Raw genomic sequence first — 27,029 nt, 5'->3', positions numbered from 1 at the left:
CACACACACACACACACACACACACACACACATATATATAGATAGATAGATGCATATAGACATAGATATAGATAGAAATAGAAATGCAGATTTGTGCATATATTTATTTGATAGATTGGTTGATTATTTGTCTGATTTGTTTGTTTTTTGTTATGCAGATTTATTATGCTTAAGAGCATTGCATTGTAAACTATGTTTTTTGTGCCTTGTACCAGAGTCACAGTCTACTCATCTGGTTTTAAATAAATACAAAATAATTGACCTTGGTACAAATTTGATTGCTTGTAAGTCCGTGCTGTAAGAGTACATTGAATAAAAATGTTGATCACACGTTAATAAGAAAAGGTGCAATATGGTAAAAAGAAAGAAAACAGCTAACAATTTATCAGAAAAAAAGAAAAGAAAAGAAAAATTTGCAAATACTGATATATGTTTACTGCTAGGTAATATAATTATGCCCAGCATACTGCCTTTCTTTAATCTCTTTTACAGAAAACAAGGGATTTAAGCAGCATCTAGAGTGCATAATGTGAAAAAATGTTCAACTCAAAAATAACACCAAAGTTAAAATCAGTCATAGTAACAAGCAATTGAGGAGGAGGAACTCCTGAACACATATATGTACTTTTCTTTCAGATACATAGAACTATATTTGCAAAAAGCACTCAGTTTCTATAAATTTCAAAGTTCTGAGTCTACACAGTTTACTTTCATTATGTAATATCACTGTCTTTGAACCCAGATCATAAACAGTAAGAGTACATATATGAGTAGACTTCTCGACTTCCTTAGGCAGTGACAACTGACCTGCATAGCTCAAGGATCTGCCACCAAGTTGTCATCAGCCCTATGAGCAATATGAGAAGGCACATTGTAAAAGAAGGGTACGGTGACTCCCACAGAGACATTGTTAAGAAACTGTGCATAAAAAAAGAGTAATAAATAACTTAAGTAATTTACTGTAAGCACTAGGAAGATAAGGAACACTTAAAAGGGTTGTATGGATTTTATTATAAATGTAAAGCACAGCAGATGAGTCCATTCCATTATCTTTTGCTAATCTTCTTACATTGCCTGTAACCTTTGGACTTGCATAGGAAGCTGAGAAATGAAAGTACTCTAGCAGTGAAAAAATGGCAGATTATTCTGCAGAAGTAGACACTACAACCTATAATAACAAACAATCAATAAATACTAAAATTAGGCTAAAATGACGCACAAAAAGCTATAGGTAATTTTATCAACCTAACAAAAATAGATTGTTGTTGAACAACCCTAGTTACCAAATGCCAAACAGTATAGCATTCTTCAGTTACATCATAAAAAGAAAAGATCCAAATTAGAAATGTGACATAATGATAAAATATACAAAAATATTTCTTGGGCCTAAAGAAATATTCATTATAGTCTCGGAAAAGCTTATAAACAACTTTAAAATAGCAAAACAAGGAAGAAGTAGTTAAACTGAGGGGTACAATAGCACTTATCATAGAAGATACTGCAGAAACAGCAATGAAAAAATCAGGAATACTAGCTTTATTTTCCCCACTTAAATTCAGTTGGTTTTCCTGTACAAAATCAAGCATGATTATTGTCAGACCTCTTACAGTGCAGAGTGACAGACTATTGTAAGTTGGGTACGTACTAGAAGTACAGCAACAAGCAGTGATAGTTACTGTTTACAAAGGGGAGATTGTCTGGAGCCCACATAATTGGTAGCTCTTCAGCTTACATTTCTCATGGGTACGTTAATAAAAGAAATGGGGGACATTATTCTCCTTGTGGAAGGCCAGTTTGGATTTCTGAGTGAAGGTTCTATTTTTTAAATATGGCACAATTCTTTGAACAATTATTTGAAGATCTGGGAGTTCACACCACATATTTGGAACTAGAAAAAAAGTATTTCACATGACCCTATTTGTAGGTAAACTGTATAATTTAAAGCAGTTATTAAACTGCTTCTTTCATAGACCACAAACAGTAGAAGTAGAATTAAAATATAGTAGTACTGGATTCTTCAGTCTTGTAATCAGTGGAACTCCAGGGTTTGGGGTTGGGCTGTTTAGTATGTTCATCTCCCTTTTAATAATAGAAGAAGGCAACCACCTTCAGGTTATAAAATAAGCATGTGACTACATGGAGCATTGTTTCTGGTACCATTGAGTACAGTCCAGCTTCAGAGAGCTGAAGACGCTCAACACTTAAGGAGGTCTTGCACCAATTTCATGTTCAGCATAATTTCTAGTAGAATTCTATACTTTGTGAGGAACACTGTTAACTTAAAATAACTGCTGTATCTGTAATCCAGAGCCCATGAAGCTGGCACCAGGTTTGATACTTGCTATTACAACAAGTTGTAAATAATGGGAAAAGAATAATCTCATTGTGACACATCATCTGTCTAGATTATGGCACATGTTATTACTAATAGTTAAAGAGTGCATACCTCTACTACTTAAAAAAAAAGCGCAATGATTTTTAAAGTAATATGAAATAACTTAATCAGGTTATGACACTCAAACTTTCCGACTATTAATTGATCAGAACTTGATATTCAAATTAAGGAGCACACAATTAATTTATTATTTACTTTTGTGCTGGTGTGATCTGAGATGTAATGTTTTCAGAGATCATAGAAAAAGGAGGTGCACCCCTTAAGGACAGACAGACACACACACACATGCTTTCAAAGTAACTGTTATTAACAGTTTGCCCATGGCAGTTGCATAGAATGATAAACTATCCCATTGGTCAGATTAGCTACTGAGAGTTAGTTGATAGTAAGCTGAAATAGCTCTCAAATGTACTCACAGGCAATTCAAGTCATTATTACGGGCTTTACCTTTAAAACCGCGTATTGCAGAAGGGCGAACAGAACATTTCCAAAAGGCAGTTTGCAAGGTTTGCAAATGCCGAACGGAAAAAGGTTCGAATGTGCAATAAGCGAATCCACAGTGAGATTCGCTCATTGCACATTTGACATTCAAGGGCAGATTGCACTATAGTGTGGATTGGGAAATGGTTCCTTTCCCCACTCTAGTGCGATCTCGGAGTTAGAATAATAAAGTAGGGGGTGTGGGGGTGCAGCCCCCCTATTTTACACTTTGTTTTTTTTCTTCAACTTCCATGTTCGAAAAATAGTGAATCTTCTATTCGATTTTCTGTTTTTTCAAACATGTAGGTTTGTTGACATTGTCAGTTTTGTGGTTTTGAGTTTCTCATATGAGCACTCGAACCAATGCAATTCACGGTTTTAAAGGTAAACCTATTATGGGTCCCAAAAAATTCTCAAAATTAGTATCTGGCTAGACCAAAATACAACATAGTGGAGAAAATGGAAAATATATTTTTAGGAGAGCTACTGGAACATGTAGTCAATAAATAGGTTGATGTTTTGTTAATGTTCCCTCTCAGTAGCATGAAGATACCATACATTCAAAGCAGATGGTTGATAGTTGTATAAGATATCTACAGAGTTAAGGAATATGCCTTTCCTCTAGTAAATATGTGTTCTTGGATTTAGAATATTTGGGTCTATATTACAATGTCGGAACGTTGTAATATTAAACACCAAATGAGCGACAAGTTTTCATCGAAACGCATTTAAGCGATTCGATGAATACTTTACAGGACAAAGATGTAGTTGGCCAACTACACAGTGTTGCCCTTTTCTCCACTGTAGTGCGATCTCAGAGTTGGTATATTTAGTTAGGGGGTGTGGGGGGCATTGGAGGGTGTGGAGGGTGAAGCCCTCCATGTAGTTAATGTTTGCAAGTGTGTGTGTGTGTGTGTGTGTGTGTGTGTGTGTGTGTGTGTGTGTGTGTGTGTGTGTGAGTGTGTGTTTGTGCAAGCAAATTCTTTCCCAGGGAAAGATTTTGCTGTTTTAACCATTCGCTCTTTAGTGCACTTGGTCTTAATGTGTCGACGAAGAGGTATTCGCTTAAACGCCTTTTTGGTGTTATAATATAGACCCGAATATTTAAGTATCAGAGAGTGTTGCAGAGGGGCTTGTCCCCTTGCAAAATCACAGTATATTTCTTTTGCATGGTATGAGGCCATAACTTTGTACATGTTCATTAGGGTTTAAATATATATATTTTTTTTACCTTTTGTGGTCAATGTTTTTCATGTTGACCTACTGAAGTTTAAACTGACTTCAGACTGACTTCAGAATATATATATATATATATATATATATATATATATATATATGTATATATATATTATATTTATCAAGATTATTAAGAACATGGAAACAATATTACGGAAGTGCTCACAGGGTTCATAAGAGTCCTAGCCATATGAACCTTTAAGGTGGCACACTTAAAAGTTCTTGCCATCCTTTATAAGTACTTAATAGTGCCAACTTCTTAAATCAAGCAGGGTAAAAAACGATAACCCTGGAGTAAATCTATTATTACCCATCCAATTTTCAAGACTATTTTTCAAAGCAAACAGTGTAGTACTCTGCTTTATCTGTAGTAGTAACTTAGTCCATAGGAATATGCTGTCTGAGGAATTTATCCCTCCAGTAAGTCTTGTTTATTTGCTGGTATAAATTTAAGTTTGTAGTACAGCTGTTTGTAAAGCCATTTTGTTTTTGTTTTTTGGAAGAAATAGATGATCAAATAGGATTGGGTCTTTCTCTCTCAGTAGCATGAAAATAATATACATTATTGCATGCAATACTTCCTAAGATTTGCACTGATAATTGTAGCACATTTACTGGCCACATGGACACTTACATAGAAAAGATGGGTTCCAAATCATATGCCATCAGGCACAGAAATCCTAGTATCAAACCTTAAAAGAGGATATAAAGGATAAACATGATCCCATTACATATTTAAGCATAGCTCCATGAATTATAAAGAAAATATAGAAACTAAATAAAAGGAACGTGTGTGTGTGTGTGTGTGTGTGTGTGTGTGTGTGTGTGTGTGTGTGTGTGTGTGTGTGTGTGTACACACACACACACACACACACACACACACACACACACACACACAGACAAACCTACTATTCTGACTAACTAACCCTTCCCCGACTACCCAGGCGGACAGACAGAGACATAAACATACACAAACACACACATATATCCACGTGTACATCCTCAGACATGTACACACATAGATTTTTAGATTCTGTATTATACCATTAACATCATGACATTAAGACACGATGATGAAGAAAGTTTCAACAAGCATGTATTTCTACAAAAATAGAGGTACACAAATTATGTCTCAACATCCCCATTGTTACAGAGCGTATATGTAGTAACCCCAAATATAAAAGACAATATCAAATATGAGTTGCAGCCTTACAAGACAAGATACACGCACCTAGGTTTAGAGATTAATGAGGGTAGGACTATCATCCATCTGGCTGATTACAGCTGCAAAGAAGGGTTTGAGGTGGAAAGGTATATTTAAAACATAACAAAAAAGTAATGGCTTTCTATTTTAGTAATTTATATTTGAAAGGCATAGCTCATCACAGTGTCTGAATAAAAAAAGTGGTCATGTTGTATTGCTTTCTGATAATAACGGCTTTGGGGTTTTGCTTTCTGTGTTGTGTGCATCACTACGATGTTTATCTATCCTATTGTCATTTGTGACAATGGGATCAGTAGCTAATGAGTATAGATAATGTTTTTTCTTTTCTGGCAGTATTATACATTTAAACAAGGTCATTGCTTACCCAGGCATTTTGTCACTTTATTCCTGTTTCATTTTGATATAATTTGTAAACTCATTAGGCACGCTATAACATTTAAAATAAAGCCCTCACCCCGTACTCTGCTAGCAGTTAGTGTGTATTATTGGTAATAGTTCTGCAGGTGTTTTCGTCACAATCTTCAAGTAATCGCTTCTTTTTAATTTTCCATTTAGTTCCAGCTGCTGTTACTGATCTACAAGGAACAAACAGAAATAAGACAGAGAGCCTGTGGTTCACATGGAGGTCTGCAAGAGGACATGTTGAATTCTATGATGTAACTCTTTACAGTCATAACAACACAACACAAGAAAGAAGGAATGGTACAGACATAAAGGAGTGCCATTTTCATGGGCTGATCCCAGGAAGGATTTATACAGTTGTTATAGTGACTCATAGTGGAGACCTGACAAATAAAGCTTCTATCTCTTCAAGAACAGGTAAGGACACTCCTCCTAAAACCTATACTGGAATTACAGGAATTTAGGAAGCTCCTCCTAAAACCTATACAGGAATATCTTTATCAGGGACAGAAAGACACGTGTAGCTCAAACACAGACACACAACTGTTCCCTGTGGGGAGCGAGACAGATTTGATGACAGAGCTGTTTAGTGTTCTTAAAAATTGAAGTGTTATGTGAAGTTCCTGGTTATGTTAGTAGCAACGCATATTCCAATTTGGGATTAGCAAATGCATGATGGTAACACGTTAAGATTATTTTGAAACCTCATCTATAACATGATGTTGCACCTTTAGCTGAGAGGTGAGAGGTACATTAACTGCATGTGGAGTGTTGTTACAGAAAGTGTGATTAGGGTTAAACCAGACAAATAATAATGTAAGTGGATAGATGTGGGAGATAAAATGGCCATTTAGCTCTACTGAATTAACTTGCAAGGTAGCTTTTAGTCTTTGTTGCGTACTAATATAATGTGAGATTTTCCAGAATTTGTGATATGATTGTTTTTGCAAATCCAATTCAAGATGCTATTATTATATTGTAGGGGATATGTATACTCTATATAAAAATATTTATGCAAGGAATTAAAACAAGTCATCTGCATAATTATAGGAATCATAAGAAATTCAAGGGTATTCAACCAGAGGCTGCATATGCCTTGCCAAAAAAAAAAAAAAAAAAAGATCAGGCTCTACCAGCCTTTTCAAGGAGGTGAAGGCATGTAAGTTCAGGAATGTATTTTAAGGCCTCCATCCAGTTATCTAAGCTATGTTAGAAGGCCAACATGGAGTCATATACATGATATGCAAGTGGGGTGTATTGCAGTGCAAGGGCAAGCACTCTTTAATGACCCTAACTCTCCTTCTGGCTTTGTTCAATACCTGATAAAAATGAGATAAAAGAGAAAGTTGCAGGTTGGTGGATGACAGAAATAAAATGGCTCCTAATACAGTTCCTTCAGGAACACCAAAGGCAAGGAAACTGGGATCTGAGACGCAGTACTGATGTGCATGTTTAACACATTTGAGAAGTAGTGAAGTGGGTCTTTAACAAGTCCTTCCTGCAAATCCCAGATTAGAAAATCTGGCTATAAGTAGTGTACGGTTAACCTGATTAAAACTTAGATCTGTGTAATGATTCTCAGTATGCTGAAATTGCAGGCATTCTGAATCAATGTCAGAGAGTGCACACTTGATTAGTTTTAGTATGAAAAGTTGAGCAGCAGCTGGTGCTCCATATTTAATGGGGTAGAAATATTCCCTTTCCGGGTAGACAACTGGTACTGCAAGAAGTACTTTGTATTCCTCCAGACACCTTTTTAAAATTCTAGTTGTTTTTATTTTCTTCTCTCAGCATTTGTTTAAAACATTCTGACTGATAATAATGGATCAGGTCATGGCTGTAACAAACCTGAAGTACACAATGCATGATGTGTGCGTCATCAGATAGTTTTGTTTGGGTAACATAGTTTTGTTTGTGGTGACATTGCACCTTTCCTGTATTGATGTGCTGTGCATATATCAGACTTTCTGCTACATGAGTGCATGGATCGTGCTATCCCAAAGAGAACCAAGATGCTATCCTCCAAAAAAAGGAAGCCAATTTGGTGGTCCCCTGCCATAAACAAACTGTACAACAGAAGGAAGAAACTGTTGCAAATGTGAGTAAAATCCCATGAGTGTCGGAGCTCCCTGGTCAGCCTCAGTAAGAAGCTGAGATCCCTTATAAGATCCTCCAAAGCTAGCTGCAAAAACAAAATCTCCACTAATTCCAAGGACAACCACAAAGCATTCTATAGCTACGTCAAGAATCTCGATGGCAACACCCAGATCTGCTCTGAGTTACAGCACAAAGGCAAGAAAATTACTGAACCAACTGATATTGCCAACATCCTGGCAGATAGGTTCAGTGCTAACTATACCCCCCTCTCACCCCCCTAAAGGGCCCATATCTATACAGGAAGAATGCAGAGTCCTTGTAATCACAACTAGGCAGGTAAAAGCCATAAACACTGCATCCATGGGACTAGACAACTTCCCAGGCTGCATTTTACACGAACTTCAGAACGAACTGGCTCCCCACTTAAGCAACATGTTCAATAATAGCCTCGCATCAGGCTTTGTGCCCACTGAATGGTGCACAGCAACAGTTATCCAACTCCACAAAGGGGGAGCCATCACTGATCCCAGGAACTATCGACCTGTTAGCCTGACGAGCCTGGTCTGCAAGGCCATGGAACGTATCATCATGGAACTCATAAACAAAGACATTGGTAACCTCCAAACTATGGATCCCATCCAGTTTGGGTTTGTGAAAGGCAGATCATGCCTCCTGAACCTGATTGACTTGTTTGAGGCAGTCACTAAAGCCGTAGATGAGGGTAAGGTGGTTCACACAGCCTATCTTGACCTTGCCAAAGCTTTTGACACCATCCCCCATTCTGGAATTATAGCTAAACTCACTAAACTAGTTATAAATCCCTACGTCACAAGATGGGTTGCCAACTGGCTCACTGACCGAACCCACACTGTAAAAGTTGCAGACTCCAAATCTGACCTCAAAGCAGTGACAAGTGGAGTACCACAGGGTTCTGTCCTGGGACCTCTCCTGTTTGGTATCTACTCCTCTGAAGTGCAGGCTAATACAGAAGGCCTCTGGCTAATGAAGTTTGCAGATAACTGCAAACTAGGAGCCATAGTCAAGTCCCCAAATGATGCGGACATCCTACAGAAGGGCCTTGCTGAGACAGATGCCTGGTGTCAGAGCCATGGCCTAAAGCTCAATGCCAAAAAGTGCAGTGTCATCCCCTTTGGCAAAAACTCTGTACCCATGAGCTACCACATAGGCAGCAAGCTGCGTGATAAGAGACCTTGGGACCCAGGTGCACAGTAGTCACTCCTTTGATAGTCACATCACCACAGTAGTCAGAAAGTCCTTCTATGTGGCACACCTCATCATAAAAGGGTTCTCATCCAGGAAAAAAGAGGTCATTGTTCCCCTCTACTCGACACTCATTAGACCCATTACAGAGTACAACGCCCCTTTTGGACTGTACCTCACAAGACATCTGCAGCAGCTGGAAAGGCCACAGAAGTACCTCACAAAGAGGATTACTGGCCTCAAACAAATGCCCTACACTGACCGCCTCAAAAAACTCCAGCTTTACTCCATAGCATATTGCCTACTCCAAGGTGATCTCTGCCTAACATATAAAGCTATTTCAAATCCAGAGCTGTCGGACATGCTACACCTAAAGAAATCCCAGTCCCTCCAAGCTACATGCTCTAGGGACCTAAACTTTGTCACCACAATAAACAGGACATGCTGGAGGGATAGATTCCTGTCCCAGAGACTTCCCATACTCTGGAACAGGCAACCCATCTATGTCAAGCAAAGTTGTTCATTAGCACTCTTCAAGAAAAGTCTTGATGAGTGGATGGGAAATAGGAAATACACCCTGGGAATCAGTTCTGTGTCTCTGCTTGACAGGGGCACAGGAAATTAACTTTCTTGGGTGGCGTAAGCCAGGGAACCTTGTTGGTCAATAGCTTAGTACCTACCTATGAACATAATGTGTTAGCTTTGATGGACTGATTGTTTCTTATTACTTTTAATAAGTGAAACTATCTGCCTTGCAATGAAGTTGTGCATTATGACTTTTGTATTCTACTTGACATGCTTGACCTTGTAACTACAAGTTATTGAACTGCCTTAAAAGATTTGGAGGGGTACAGGTCATGCTTCAGTTGTATAACACATATGGGTGCTGCCTGACATGCTTTGCAGTTTACAGTGGTACCTCATGTTTATAGCTACTATTTAGCCTGCCTGCATGCAGCCTCTTAGTGCATGCCTTTCCTTCTGCATGTGCCTTCTGCACCGTGCTTTGCGTATACGTCTCATATGCATTTTATTTACATCTTCTCATTCTCTCTTCTTGGCACATAAACTGTCCTACTCACACATGATTCTAGTGCTCCTGGGTTAGCCACTCAGCTGATATTCCTTGTGCAAACACTATACTGAAAGCGGCACCCTTGCAGTGGGATGTTTCTGACAGTTATTTCTGTCATCTCTTTTATTTTCTCTTATTATGTTGTTTGCTTTAATTCTGATTTCTAATCTGAATATGTCCTTGATTCCCTGTGTTGTTTCTTTAATTCTGTCACAGTCTAGATATTTCTGCTATGTACTCACGTGAGTTTTTCCTGGTATTTTGGAGACTACATTCTTTTTTGGTCTCAGCCATACTTAAACCTCCAGCATTCCTTTATATATCTTGCTGTCCAGTGCTGTACCTCCTGCTCTGTGTTATCATTGCAGTTGCATTCTTATCACGTACCATATCCAGTACAATGCCATCTATTTTTTCTTTCCTTATCCATGGTTCTGATATTATTCTCACTGATTTTCCTCTTTGCATTCCACCTGTTTCACTGCAGGGAATCACCTTTAGATATATAAATGATCCCTTTGTCTTTAACCTCTGCTTAAAACTAGGCCTACCCAGTTACCTTGACCAGTCCTCATGGCTCCCTGCTTTGTCAGCTGAATATGTCATGCTGCTTCGCTGAAAAGTCATCATTTTATTCATTACTTCAGATTTATGTTTTTTGTAGTTCATTTCTCTGTAAGTTATTCATATATATTTGGCTGTCCCACTTAGTCTAGGTTGCTTTCCATATTACTCACTTTCATAACTATTAACTTTCTCTAATTTTCCAAACTGGCCATGATTTTGCCTTATATTTTTTGCCCTATCCATCATAATTTTTTTGATTTTCTGGCAAAGTCAGTCAATAATGCCAAACATTACAGTTTCAGACTTCTTACTCTTCGGAAAATGCATGTTGACAGAAAATCTGTTGTTCTCTTAAGTTTCTAAGTGAACTACAGCAAAATTTAAAAACTGACCCTGAAGCATGTTTTTTTTTTCCATTTCACTTTACACTCAAGGTTTTTCAGTTTATCTCCCACTTTTTGTTTGTATTTATTTATTTCATATTCTCTTACTGCACACTAATAATCTGTGTTGGCAACTTTTGTTCTCCTTCCTACAGGCAATTGTGGCATCCAAGCAATGATTAATTCTTTGGTCAGCTATTCTGTTAGAGCCCCACCTCAACACCATAAACACCATTAATTTCAGGATTCTGTATGAAAAAGTATAACATTTTTTATTCATTTTTCATCAAAATATCCATCCAAGGCAATATAACTTCCAAGTAAAGATATTACCAGGAGGTTGGGAGGTGCAGCTCCATACTTGGTATGACAGGCAGGTTGGCCGTCATCCATTGGATGTGGAGAAGTGCTTGCCCCCTTCAAAAAACAATGTTTGTTTTTTTTAAGCTTTCTATTTTGAGCTACAGATTTGATAAACAACAAAACTAAACCTGCCGTTACAGTGATTTTGAGTGGATGCAAAGTGAGGTATAGAGAAATATCTCAGGCTCCTATTAGACCATATCGTATGGGCTCAGTTTGACTAATCTAGTTATAATAGTTCTTCCTTTCATATCCCGAAATCTGTGATAATGCATAAAATATTGTAATTACATTAGATTAAAACTCCCTCTACTTGTTTCATTTGTGTTAAGCTGAATTTTTGTACTTATTTATTTGGTCCCTCTCTCTAACGTTGTAAGATTTGGCAGGCTGTTGAAATTGCTGCATCAGTTACTTGCTTTAGACTATTTCATTTATTTAGTTAGTGTCTCTGCTCACTAACCCTGGTTTTCTCAGAGTCAGGATTAGCAGAGGGAAAGGACTGCATTCCTCTCAACTGTACAGATGTTCACAGAATGTCCAGATTTTGGCCTCATATTTTTGGTCTGTTTTTCATAAAATTGTGTTTTTTCTGGCAAATTAGTGGTAAATCATTAAAGACTTAAGTTTTAAAATAATCACACACATTTGTGTTTCAGACTTCATATCCTGTGGAAAATTCATGCTAATGCAAAACCTATTATTCTATCAACTTTTTAAGTTTATAAATTTATAAATTATCCCTGTTTTGGGTCTTTTGTCCCACTTGGCTTTGTCCAGATTTTTTTGTTCTAAGAGGTTGAGAGGTATGGAAAGGAGGGGAAAGGGAAAAAAAACTGTTTTTGTAACTGTTGCAGCAGTTACTTGTTTCTCTTCTGTTATGTTTATGTTTTTACTAATTAGTTAATTAATTAATTAAGTAATTTATTTATTTATTCATTTATTTATTCATTTGTTTATATTATTGGTCCCTCTGGTTAATCATACAAGATACACAGTTAGTGAGGGGAAAGGAAATGGTGTATCTTGGAGATGATTTCAGTCTCTGTGCTTGATTTTCTGCCAGATTATGTGCACTTGTTATTCAGCAAGTGAGATTTATACATTAAAACTCTTCTGTCGAACACTGAGTGACCTATTAGGATATTTTATGTTCTGAGACCATTATCTAATGGCTATTAGTTCGTAAGTTACAAACAATTATAAATATAAATTTTAGGTCAAGAAAAGTAGCATGAACTATTGAAGAGAAACTCTTGAGTTATTTTAAATTATAAACTGATGCATGTAGTAAAGAACGTATCCTCTCCAAGTCATCCAAAAGAAAAAAGGACAAAGAATAGGAAATACATGTGCACATGCTTTGTAATTATTTTTTTTTCTATTATTTTCTAAAAAAACTGTAATTTACTGTTTCACTTATTTATACCAGCAATTGTTTTTTTTGATATGTTACAATTTCTTCCAAGAGGACTTGTTTTGTAATATTTTGTCATATGTTCTTTCTGACCTTCTCCTTGACTTTCAGCCCCACAGCCTCCAAAGGCAATGTCATTTTCTGATGTAACAAATACCTCATTGGAAATAAAGTGGGAAAACCCTCCTGACTGGACTGACTTTGATGCCTTTCAGTTGCAGTGGACTCCAAATGATCCACTTGTTGTGGTAAATAATCCTTATAGTTCTTCAAAATCAAATGCTCGCATCATACATCATCTTCGTCCAGGTCGCAATTACATGTTCAGCATCAGAAGTGTCAGTGGAATTTTACATAAAACCTATAGTGAACCTCTGCATGGAAGCAAACGAACAAGTAAGTCATTTGCTGCTTGAAAAAAAATAGCTCTGATGTTTACATGTTACTGAGTGCACATGAAATGTCACTAAATTACAGCCTAATCTGACAATAATATGTTGAGTATCTATTGCATTACTGTCTTGTTTTTCTGAATACTAGCCAGCACCCTGGTGCAGGGTACTTTATGCTGTAAACAGCTGATACATTGGTAAGACCTTGTACCAGCCCATTGATACATAAGAAAAGCCAGCAATTCTACCATCATCCCATGTCATAGAGCAAGCATGAGTCTATCAATAATTTGCTAGGGACCAGACTGCCCAGCATATGACAGACTGCCTTAATTTTCCTTTCTTTCCTCGGGTAAGGTAAGCCAAGTATTGTATTGGTTCTTCTTTTAGCTTATTCACTTGTTTGGTACTTTCCTTATCAGATAAGTGGCCTAATCATATATATTTTTTAATGTATTTATTTTGCTTATAATTCTGGCCAGAGGCAAAAACAAACATTTTTGTAACTCAGTAAAGAAAAGAGTCCGCTAAAGATACAAATTAAGAAACAACTAGATTAACGCAAAATAATGTCAAATCAAAAACACAGATTGTAACACTTACATAGTTAAGGTCCAGAGAGGACAAACGTCTCACCTGAAACTAAAATCAATAAGATTAGTGGAACTCAGAGAAACCTGCAGTAAGGAAAAGGCATGTGAAAGTACCTTCATTATTGGGTTTATGAAGTTAAATGCAATGTAGGTAAAACACTAATCCGATATTTTAAAAACAATGATTAAGAATTTAGCAGTACTACTGAAAAAGAAGAAAGGTGGATATATGAGAAAAGGTTTTAGATTTAAGGCAGAATAAAAACAGGCATAGGATAGATGAAATGAGAACGTTAATAGGTAGTGCTGTAAAACCACAGCTCTCAAATTCTTTACTCAGGATTTGAGGACAAAGAAAAAATATGGGGAAAGGAAATCCCAAAATCAAGGACAGTTTCTAAATATTACCTGAGTTTGATTAATTAAGTTAATAAAACTACAGTCTTTGCTATCAACAAGCATTTTTTGAACAATAAGAAGTGTGAAACTCTGTCTTGGCATTATTGAATGACTAATCTTTTGTGATTTACTAGCAAATTAAAATTTTTATAAGGGACAGGTCACAAGTATTAGGCAAAATCAGAAACATGATACAGAATCAGGGCAGTTAAGTAGTATGCTGTAAACAGCGTGTTTGACATACCTCGTCCACCAATATTTTTCTTATGTGATGCCTTGTAATATAACTTTTTACATCCAGAATACTTAGTAAATGCAGTGTTTTGCTGGTTAAGATGGGGGAGGGGCTGCACTTTATTTTTCCTACATTAGTTCTTCAGAAATGTAGTATTACCATGTAGATTGAAGTCTTATGATACATCTAATATTTTATGCAATTATCCGTTAAGATATAGTTCATCAAAGTACAAGTATAAACTGCGCCATGTCATTTTCAGCGTCATCCTTAACTTTGCACCATTATTGAGTACATAGCTTGAAATGCTTAAATGCTAGAGTGCTTACACGAATAACTTGAGTTACTGAACCATCTCATTTACCTGTCGGCTTTTGAGATGAAAGTATTTCATTTTTAACAAAGGTACAGCAGGAATATTTAGTTAAGTACTTCACTACACTGCATTTTGAATATCAGTCTATAAAGCATTGTCTTATTTTTAGAAAATGACTGTATTTTGTGGTGGTGCTGCGGTAGCGTTGTCGCCTCACAGTAAGACGTTGTCCCGTTCGATTCTCAGCTAGAGCGTCTTCTGTGAGGAGATATGCGTGAATGGGCATACCTTTGTTGAAGGTTGTGCGTCAGAGCTGGCAACTCGGCACGTAAAAATCTGCTGCCAATCATTAGCAGACTGGAGTTCCGCTGTGGCGACCCCTAACCGGGAAAAGCCGAAAGACACAACAACTGTATTTTGTCCATTTATCCAGGCTATTGCTTTAGAGTTGCTACGAGATCCAACATTAAAATTCACTTGTTCATTTCGCATCACACCACAAAATAATGTTTATTTAATATTACATTACAAAATAAGTGCTCACAACAGGCATGAGTCATTTATTTGAAAAGGGTGTGTCTGTATACTCCACATCACACACACAAACACACACACACACACACACACACACACACACACACACACACACACACACACACACACACATACAAAGATATATAGATACATATACACACACACACACACACACACACACACACACACACACACACACACACACACACACACACACAAACATATAGGGTATTATTCATAGTATGGGGCTTTGTATTTTTGAAGTGGTGATCTGTGAAGAGTGTCGCTATGTGGATATGCAAATCCCAGACTGTTATCATGCATACAAAGATGCAAAGGAGCTGCTGCAACCATGCCCCCTATCACAAATGTGTAACATGCTTAATGCATAAGTGATAGGGAGACAGCTACTATGCTGTTAAGGAGGCTTTACATGTATGTGTATGAGTTTGATTCATAGACATGGATCTATAATGAGCTCAGTTGCATATAAAGTGTGTAGGTAACCCTGAATTTGGGAGAATACAGAGATGTGAGTAAAGATTAGTTAGTGCTTCTGGATACCTGGACATTTTGACTGAAGAGGTCTTTTGAGTAAATATCTCTTTCTGATGCGTATTTATACCGGGATATTTTATTGAATGGGTCGCTTGGGGAAATGTTTCATTTTGGTGTTTGTGCATACCTCGACATTTTGCTGAAGGTATCACTCGGGGAAATGTTTCATTTTAGTGTTTGGCATACCTGAATATTTTACTGAAGGTATCACTTGGGGGAAATGTTTCATTTTAGTGTTTGTGCATAGCTCATTATTTTACTGAAGGGATGACTTGGAGAAATGTTTTATTTTGGTAGTTACGCATTCAAGGGCATGTGACTGAAGGGATTGCTTGAGGAAATGTTTCATTTTGGTGCTTGTGCATACTAGGAAATGTTACTGAAGGAGTTGATTGGGGAAATAATTCATTTATGTGTCAGGGAAGTACTTGTGCATGCATGGGCAGACTGCTGAAGTGATCACTGGGCAAAATAATTTATTATGTCATTTTAGTGCTTGTGCATACTTAATACAAACTAATGAAGGGGTTGCTGGGGTAAAGAATTAATTTTTGTATCAGAGAAGTGTTTGTACATACTTGGACAAATTATTGAAGAGATGGCTGGGGGCAAGTTCGCAGACTGCAACTCCAATATCAAAGGCAAAACATCACATTTAACAAGGAGTGTGCAAACCACATAGATATTGGACTATGAATTGCAAAACTGCTTCAGTTCAGTAACATATATATATATATATATATATATATATATATATATATATGTGTGTGTGTGTGTGTGTGTGTGTGTGTGTGTGTAGATATATATATATATATATATATATATATATATATATGTGTGTGTGTGTGTGTGTATGTTTTATATATATATATATATATATATATATATATATATATATATATATATGTATATATGTGTATATATGTGTATTTTTTCTCACTACCTGGGTGTATAGTGGGCACTTGTGTGTTTGTGTGTGTGTCTGTGTTTGTGTGTGTGTGTGTGTGTGTGTGTGTGTGTGTGTGTGTGTGTGTGTGTGTGTGTGTGTGTGTGTGTGTGTGTGTGTGTGTATATATATACACATGCATGCTTGTCTGTAAAAAACAACTGAAATGTATTACTTAAACCTTAATCACACCTTGAAAGAAACCCAACTAAAGTAGTACCACAAAATACCAAAACCAAATGAAGCATGCTAAATAAGTAAGAAACAAAATGTAATCACAATTAGTTAGTTAGTTAAGTGTTTTTGTTCAAAGCGTACTCACCCACTGACTTCATCAGAACTAACATGTAATGGGTCTGTATTGTAAAAATGAAACCTTTAAAGAGCGAATACAGGTACATCGACACATAAAGAGCGATGTACAAAAATAGCAAAACACGTACTGAGCGAAAATCAAAACACCGAACATGTTTCTTTAAACAACAGCGCCATGCAGGTATATGTAAATTAACTAAATAAAACTAAAATAATACACTTTTGCAGGGGGGGGCAACCACCCTGTACCCCCCACACCCTCCCTACTTAAATATACCAACTCCGAGACCACACTACAGTGGGAAAAATTACATATTTCCTTATCCTCAAGATCATGCTGCTGGCCAAAGAAATACGTTCAATGTTCTGATTTTCACTCAGTACATGTTTCAGTATTTTTGTACATCGCTCTTTATGTGTTGATGTACTTGTATTCGCTCTTTAGAGCTTTCGGATTTATAATATAGACCCCACCTAATCATTTCTCCACTTTAAATAATTCCTTCCATAAATCATATGATTAACATCAACCAGTCCATGGATACATATTGTTATTGAATAATTCCATCTGTAAAAAATATATATTAATGTATAAAAATGCATATATATATTTTCATGTGTAAAGTATTACTAATAACTACTCCTTTTAACTTTCATTTAATATAATCAAAAGCTAAAAACTATTCCTTTTGTTGTTGTTGAACATCATAATTTCATTAAGTGCAGTTTTATTATAATAGAAATCGAGGTACTATCATTCAAACCTGGAAAGGAGATAGCATTTAGTCTAAATTGTCAAATGATCTATCTATTCCTGCCAGGGTCATCCTCTAGGCCAGCCGGAATTTTTTTTCCAAAATAACAAACTGAAATTTCTTTAAAAAAGGACACATAATACTATGTCTATACAGGGTGTCATTACTAATTTGTTTCTTTATTTCATTGGTATGATCATAAATCCTTTTCTTAAGGGTCCACTCTGTCTTACAAGCTGAACAGACAGCAAGTTAACGTAACCCTTTAACTGTACAAGTGCTATAAACAGAATATATGACAGGGCTTATATCATTAGGAATATTTAGTTTGTCACATTCCAAAATATAAGGACAGTGGTTGCAAGAAGTACATTTTCTGGTCATTTTTCATTTTTCCTTAATTAGCTTGCTTCATTTAGATATGGCATTTTGTGGTGCTGCTTACTTATGTTTCCTCCAAGGTCCCTGTGATTTTTACAAAACTTCAAGATGGTGTTTTAGAATTATTAATTAAACCTTGCCTTTGCCACTAGGATTTAGATAGCGTTCCAGCCATTTGGGCCATTCAGACTTCATATTTCATGCATTCATGTATGTGATTCTCTGCCAGTTACATAGATCTAGTTAAAACATAGACCGTTTTATTGTTGCCTGGGGCAGTTATTTTATAGGTTGAGTTAAGCTAAAAAGTTTCTTTAAATCTTAGCAGTGTGTAACAAACATAAATGCTACCTACATTCTTTGGCTGCACATTTTACTTTAGGGGGCATATTTTAGGTGCTAACAAGTCACAGGATATTACTATTTTGTTGCACCGCACAGCCTTGTAGTTACAGCAGAAAGACCACAAAATCACTCTATCATATCTCACAAAACAAAGCTACAGTTATGACCGCATTGTTTTTAATTATTTGTTTTTTTATTTTCATGTTATTAACCCAGCAGGTAAGCTGGTCAGCAGACGATTTTCAGCTATGAGCTGGGCCATTATGGCAATACAAAACATACAGTGAATGCAAGTCAAGAATAACATATAGTTCAAGCAAACAATTATAGTACAGTAGCAATAAAATTCTTATCTGCATATGACTGCAATATGTGCATATTTACACTGGGATGCATTTATCACAGAAGAATAAAGTGTGCCAATGAGGCAAGACATGGCCTGAGAGTCGTAATGTGCATGGTTCCCATACATGTGAATAGGGTCTATATTACATGATCGAAGTTTCAAAACTTTGAATCTGATATGGTCGACACCATAAAATCGAAGTTTTGAAATGTCGAAAATGTAATAAAACACAACAACCTACAAAAACAAACAATTTAAACGCTCTAAGCAGGGGGGCAAGCCCCCCTGCACCCCCCACATAGGGGGCTGTTCCCTCCACACACCCACTACTTAAATATACCAACTCTGAGATCGCACTACAGTGCAGAAAAGGGAAATCTTCCCTTTCCACGCTGTACAGAGATTTCCATTAAAAGATTCGACATTTCAAAACTTCAATCATATGGTGTCGACCATATCAGATTCGAAAATTAGAAACTTAGATCTTCTGATATAGACTCTGTGAATAGTAAGTACACTTGTGCAACTGGTTATTTTGTCCTAAAAAAGCAAACATTAAGCACATTTTAGATGAATATGTATTAATGTGTTGAGAGTATTTTTAAATTGCTGATTCCTAGTACAATATCTGTTTGTGATACTGCATTATTTTAATGATAATTTGCTTTTTGTTTATTTATACTACTTTTAGGACCAGATAACATTCCTCACCTCCACTGCCGACCACAAAACTCTACCTCAATCTCTTGCTCCTGGAGCTCACCAGATTGTGATTATGATGGCTACAGTATTGAATGCCACCATATGGATACTAACGAACTTGTTTTTTCGAAAAGAACAGGCAAAGATACCCACGTATACAGCATCATGAACTTAGAACCTCACAAACGATATCTGGTCTCTGTCAAAGTCATATCAGACTCAATGACTAGTGATGTAGTCAAAGACAGCGCAATAACAATGATTGATCGTAAGTTGGATTATATGAAAATGTTTTGTTTCCTTGACTTTTATATCAATTAATCAACGTTGTTACATTTACTTGTGTTTTTGTTCACTTTTCAAAGTTACAGGAAACAACCAGTTTTTGCCAGGTGTCTGAGTCATCTAGACTTGTTAGGGGTTATTAATGTGGCCTGATTTTAATTGCTACAGTTCTGGAGAAGAGAAATACTACTGGCTAGAGCTTTAGCTGTTTTTTTATTGGTTCTTTCATTTTCTGTTTATTGTACATGACACAAAGCTACATTTGCTCTACTGTGTTGAAATGTGCATTCCATAGATGCAGGCACTTCCATTTGTAATTTATATGAATGCAACCAACTCACCCAAATCCTGTCAGTAAATAGGTTTTTGCAATGTTCAGCTACAGAAAACTCCACATAACTGCATAATGCACAGAGACAAGCACCTAGCACCTCAAATGTAGAAGGCCAGCCTACTTATCTCTCCTCTATTGCCAGCCTCATAGCATTAGATGTGTTTAGCAACTGCTTATCCTCACAGATTAAAAACGTTTATTAAACACAAATAACTCTGCTTGTAAGAGGAGAACATATTTAAGAGATATGGGGGCTTCAGTCTTACAAAAAAAGCACAGACTGTGATCATTGCACTAACACACCACATGATATGCATTCAACTATGACACAAAATATAATGTCATGCATAAGCGCTGTAAAGAAATCCTTACCTAAGCTTTCAAAAAAATCAAAATGAAACATGACATAATTTAATATCTTGCCTTTACCAAAGAGTATCTTTGTAACACAAGGGCCTCAATTCCAGTACACCAAACCACTTTACAAAACTAAACAAAGGGCCTTAATACCAGTAGACCAGACCACTTCAAAAAACTATTTTAGTGACTGGTCACTACATAATGAGACACACAGATCCCTTACTCATTAGGCTGGATAAAGACAAAGTAATAATGAGTTGTCCTTCAGGTGCCAGGAGTATTAAAGGCCCTTTGGACCCTTTCATCAGAAGAATATAACTATAACATAGTAGTTGTGCATCTGAGAGTCAATACATTGGGAAGAAAGGCACTGAAAGAGATACAGACAGCGAAATGTCTGAGCCCTCTCTGCATGTCACAATTACAAGCAAGATGCTGATACTGAGTGGAATCTTCCCTTCTTCGTGAATGATACATAGGTACAAAAAAAAAGATGATCTCTTTACCATCAGGTAAATAACTGGTACCATTTTATGGTGATCTAACCAGTGTCAGAGTAGAATGAGATGCCTGATAGTCATACTTGCTCTGGAAGGTATGGTTGTACCTCATGTTCAAAGGCTTCTGCATACTGGCTAAAGCAACCTACAAAGCTCGGTTAATGAAAATTCCAATATAGCACATGTATCAGTATCAAAACAGGACCAAACAAATTTAATTAATGCCACTACTAGGTGCCAGAATTCTAAGGAGCAAGCTGCCAGACTTTGAGATATTCCTGCACTTGTAAAGCATGTGTGTGTGTGTGTGTGTGTGTGTGTGTGTGTGTGTGTGTGTGTGTGTGTGTGTGTGTGTAAGCACTGGAATATGGTTTAAATGCCCAAAAGGTACTCTTATGTAGGTTTAATGTCTAACATACCTTAGGCCCAATGGCTACTGTGATGGCTTGTTCTTATTTGTCAAAGACCATATCACTTCTAGAAATAATCTCAGAGATCCACAAATAGAAGCTATTGAACTCCAAATCACAGAATCAACTATCAGTTTATAACTTGTTACAGGACACTTCCATGACCTTGGAAGTACATATCAGGTTCCTAAACATCGTGGCACAAACTCCTCATTTGACTGGCATATTTTCAGAGGAGAATGCAATTATATTTGGAAAAAGAGTTGCAAGAAATGCTAGTAGGATTCAGGAAACAACAAGGAACAAGAAACATCATTACATCTGAGAGTTGTATCCTTGAAAAGGCAAAAGAATATTAAAAGGATATCTAAATGTTTCATTGATTATAATAAAGCCTTTGTATAAATCATGAAAAAGGGCAGCCAGGGTGGTGCAGTGGTTAGCATTGCTGCCTCACAGCAAGAGGTTCTCCGGTTCGATCCTCGGCTGGGGTGCCTTCTGTGCGGAGTCTGCATGTCCTCTCTGTGGTCGCGTGGGTTTCCTCCGGGTGCTCCGGTTTCCTCCCACATCCCAAAGACATGCTGCAGGTGGATTGGACACTCTAAATTGGCCCTAGGTGTGCGTGTGAGTGTGCCTTCTGTGGAAGGTTGTGCGCCGGGCTGGCAACTCGACACTGTAAAACTCCACTGCCATTCAATGTGCGGACAAGGTGATCTGCTGTGGCGACCCCTAACCGGGAAAAAGCCAGAAGAAGAAGATAAATCATGAAAAACTCTGACCATGCAACAATGGTTTAGACACAGCAAGGATAAATCAAATAGTTTAGAATTAGTAAAGGTGTATGATGAGGATGCACACACACCAATATCTGTGTTACTTATAAGCAGAACAATAATTCAAAAAGCAGGATTACGTGAAGATAATCAAAGCATAAAAACTGTAGGAAAAATATCAAGAGACTTCATTATGTTGAAGAAACCACATTACTAGCTAGAAGTGAGCTGCTTATCAAGATTAATCAATATAGTCTCAAAATGGGTTTAAACCTTAACATGAGGAAGGCAATGGTCCTGACCTTAGTTGTTTGATTACAGCCTGTCCTGATATTTCAATAGGAAACCAATCCTGACAGCTTATAAAATTAATACATTTTTCCTAGAAACAGAAAAAAATAGAAACAGTAAAAAGGTTCAGCCTGCTTGGCTCAACAATCAATAATCATTCTTTGCAGAAAGGCCATGAAGAATCTAGATAAGATCTAATGCAGAGATGTAGCTTTGTATATGAAGACTCAACTTTCCAGGCTGTGGTATTTTTAATAATGTCATACAGACATGAATGCTAGACAATAACAATACATGAAAGGAAGAAAACTGATGCCTTTAAGTATGGTGTTAGTGAAGAATACTGTTGTACCATGGGTGACTTGAAAAGAAAATTATGCATTAAAGGAGATAAACCTAAGTACTTCCCAAAGTTGAGATGTCAAAACTTTGGCTTTCAAACTTAGAACATGTCATGCCTTTTAGAAATAGGAGAACAAGTATTAAAAGGGTGGGATACCAAATATTGCCCTTTATTAAGTACCTCAGAAAGTGTTATGAACATGGCATGTGAGGTTATACCTACTTCGTTCACTAATTATACAGTAGTTCAGTTTGGTGAGCTGTACAAGGATATTACAGATATATTGGTTAAAAATTGGGTCCTTTTTAAATCCAGTCCAGAAATATATAAGATTGTGGGAGAAAAACCTTGCTTTATTGTAAAAACAGGACGGAATCTTACATTTCTGTTGGAGCATCCCTTGACCCCCTAGAACATGATTTCCCCATATAGGAGGACTAGAAAATGTGGAAGATATCAACAATGTGAATATATTTTACAAAACACACAAGTGGTAGTAGGTAATTCACCCCAGAAGGTTTCATTGTTGACAGGGAATTGTGGAAGCACGGGGTTAGTTTATATAGCATTGTGCATGGGATGTGAAAGTTTTTATATTGGTAAAATGGAGACAACTCTCTGAAAATGAAATTACGGGCGCATGATAGCTGTTGAAAAAGCTAATAGAAATAATGCCCTTTATAGACATTTCCAACAATGTCCAGGTGGCTCTTATTATTTATTTGGCATTGTAGATATAGTAAGAAGGGATGGTAGAATGGGCTGGTGGGAGAACATATAAGAAAGATGTAAACTGCACTGGCAGCTTAAGTTGGATGCTACAGCAGTACCAGGTCTGGATGATAGTATCTCCCTTCTGCCAGTTTTGAAGTTCAAAGCTCTAGAAGTTTAATATAAGTTATTTTAGAGCTCCCTGTTTATAACTCATCCCTGACACTTTCTTGCATTTTTATTATTACCTTTTATATTTTTGCATTTTTATACAGCCTCGATTTTATGTTGCATTTCAATCAGTATAATGTTTTTATCACAGTAATTGATTTTAATTGCCAATGTAATTATGGGTTAATTGCTATTTATTGGTTGGGATTTTGACTTGATTGAAGACTATTTAAATCATATTGTTCATTGTGTTCACTAGTTCTAATGAAGTCCCCAGAATAGTTGGGAAGAAAGCACTTGACCAGTTTTTTTTCTTATTTGTATAGTATTTATCAAAGTTTATTAAAGTTTTTAAACCTTGCATCCACACTTCTCCATGGTTTTTAGTTCAGATTTTAGTCAACAGTGCACAGGTTTTTCACAAATTTTATTTGGTTAAGAATACTGTTGTACCATGGGTGACTTGAAAAGAAAATTAAGCATTAAACAGATAAACCTAAGTACTTCCTGAAAGTTGAGGTGTCACAACTTTGGCTTTCAAACTAGGGACATGCCATGCAATAAGAAAAATCAAAAGAAAAAGAGAAAACTTAAATAGTACAGAATTTGAGTGCTTTGGACCTAAATCTGAAATGGTGTTTTTATAAAAGTCTAAATTGTAGTAACAGGTCTACTTCAGTAGACTGAACTTTCACTTACCCGACTTTCATAACACTGAGACAAAAAGGACGAAAACCCCATAACACCAATGTCCCAGAGCACCAACTTTCCACTCCAAGTAAGTAACCACTTGGCCACCATGTTGAACTTTGCCCCTTAACCCCATGGTAGTGCAATCTTGGAATTGGTATATTTAATTAGCAGGGGTTTACTTTGCTTTGGTTTTAATTTTATTTCAGGTTGGCCAAACAGTTACTTACCTAGAATGGAAAGTTGGTGTTCTGGGATGCCGGTGTTATGGGATTGTTGGCCTTTTTGTCTCGGCATTATGAAAGTTGGGTAAGTGAAAGTCTGGTCTACTAAAGTAGACCCGTAGTAACATATTGAAAAGCACTTAGACAATTTTTGAAAACTTGTAAGATTTGAGTAGAAGTTATACCAATTAATCTGCTACCAAATTCAGAATAAAGTCTAGCTGCAACAGCAAGCAGAGCAAGAGACAAAATAAATGCTGAAGCCTGACACTAACTTGATGCATGATCCTCCCTGAAGTAAGTCATGCAGAAATGCTGCTTCATGGGGATATGACTACAATTCCTTCCTCTTAAGGGACAGGAGAATACATTCTTCCTTCCTGGGGTGGAGGAGAAATTAATTTCACCAGGGAGGGTAGTAATGTAAAGTCAATTTTCCTGGGGGCTACAATTTTAATCTTTTCTTACTACAGTTAGGAGAATAAAGTAATTCTGCTGTAGGATAAGATTATAAATGCATTCCTCTAGCAGAATACAAATATAAATGTATTCTGATATATTCTGTTCAGAGGAAAGGCAACTCAAGTCATTATTACAAGTGAAGGAGTACAAATTCATTCTTCCTTTGTGTTAACAAATTCATGTATGTTCAGTCCTAGACTATGATAACGCAGTAAGTATAAAATTATGTCCCACTTATACTGAGAGAACACCATTTACAAAAAATTAGAAATGTTTCTTTAATCAGATTATTTATCATACTATAACAAGCCTTTAGTTATTTATTCATATCAATATGCAATTAGATCAGTTTGTTGATAAAAGATGGAAAACTATCCCGATAAATACTAAGGCTGTTAAATGTCTCAGTAGCATCAGAGTATCTGGTACTATGCCCTGCTTGTGACAAGACATTCTTAAGTTTTCAAATTCTTGAAAAAGTAAGACAATCCCCCCAAAATCATGGTTTAACAAAAATATGTAGCTGTTACTGCAAAATTGCAACACTTTAGCAGAAATAGGTGATCTGCAGTCTAAATCTATACTGAATTCTCAGTGTTTTGTTTTATATATGACTTCATTGCACCTAAAATTCTTGTTGCAACCCCCCTTTATATGCAAAATGAAAACTTTTAAAAAGTTAAGTCTTTTGATTTTAAACATTAGTGTAGGTGCAGTCATTTGTTTTGCAGACCACTCATTTTTCATCATCATGTGTTATCATTATGAGTTAGAAATTTCCATGCAATTAAAAACACATTTTTATTTAATCTCTTCAGGTCCTCCTCCTCCACCTGTGCATATCCGTGTGAATGAGAAAGCTGTGCTGAAGACCAAGTCTACTATCTTGTTCAGCTTCAACTGTAGCTGGTTCAGTGACATCAACGGAGCTGTTAAATACTTCACTGTGATTGTGACCGAATCAAATGGTAAGGCACAAGAGTATAATAACTGATCAGATAGTTCCATATTGTCCATGTAATTTTGAGTTACCTCCTGTAATATTAGTGATAATGCCCTTTCCCCTTGCCTGTCATTGAATAATTCATTTGCCTTAGTGCTCTCACATCCCCCTGCATTTGTAAATTCCTGGAGGTCTGTATTATAGGTTCATAGGTTCATAGGTTCATACTAGGCTATCTGCCCGAGGGCATTTATAAGCCTAGCCCATTGTTTTGTAGCTTACGCCACCCCTTTAGTATGGGGAACTATACCCATTATTTTGCTGTGCCTCTGTCGAGCAGTGACACTGAGGTAATTCCTGGGGTATATCTGCGATCTGCCATCCATTGGTCAAGATTTCTCTTGAACAAGGCCAGCGAGGTGCTCTGCCTCACATGTACCGGGATTTTGTTCCACAGCATAGGGAGTCTTTGGGTGATGAATCTATCCCTCCAGCACGTCCTATTAATAGCCGTGTCGAGGTTTAAGTCTCCGCCTTGTGGCTCTGATGGATCTAGATTTTTGAGGTGAAGCATATTCATCAAATCTGGGTTTGACATGGCCTTGTATGTTAGGCAAAGGTCACCTCTGAGCAAGCGGTGCGACTGAATAGAGCTGGAGTTCTTTCAGTCGGGCAGCATAGGACAGATTTTGAGACCCTTTATCCTTTTGGTGAGGAACTTTGTGGCCTCTCCAGCTGCTGCAAGTGTCGGGTCAGATACATTCCGAATGGGGCATTGTACTCAATCATTGGTCTGATGAGTGATGAGTAAAGGGAGACTATGACCTCCCTTGATCTAGATGAGAATCCCTTCA

The 27,029-nt window shown here is 36.9% G+C and overlaps 1 protein-coding gene across 3 annotated transcripts in view; it reads left to right on the top strand.

The window, feature by feature from the left end:
- The window catches only part of PTPRB (protein tyrosine phosphatase receptor type B), a 796,390-nt gene that overhangs the window by 661,929 nt on the left and 107,432 nt on the right, over nt 1-27,029 (top strand). For all 3 annotated transcript variants that reach the window (XM_044057004.1, XM_044057003.1, XM_044057005.1), the window contains 4 exons: nt 5,892-6,155; nt 12,973-13,257; nt 19,668-19,946; nt 26,051-26,200. In XM_044057004.1, coding sequence (XP_043912939.1) covers nt 5,892-6,155; nt 12,973-13,257; nt 19,668-19,946; nt 26,051-26,200 — 978 coding nt within the window. The remainder of the gene's footprint in view (nt 1-5,891; nt 6,156-12,972; nt 13,258-19,667; nt 19,947-26,050; nt 26,201-27,029) is intronic.

This window comes from Protopterus annectens, chromosome 15.part0 (assembly GCF_019279795.1).
Source record: "Protopterus annectens isolate FY-2018-M chromosome 15.part0, PAN1.0, whole genome shotgun sequence".
Taxonomy (NCBI): domain Eukaryota; kingdom Metazoa; phylum Chordata; order Ceratodontiformes; family Protopteridae; genus Protopterus; species Protopterus annectens.
The sequence above is the reverse complement of the archived record's forward strand: the minus strand, read 5'-3'. Positions and strand labels throughout refer to the sequence as shown.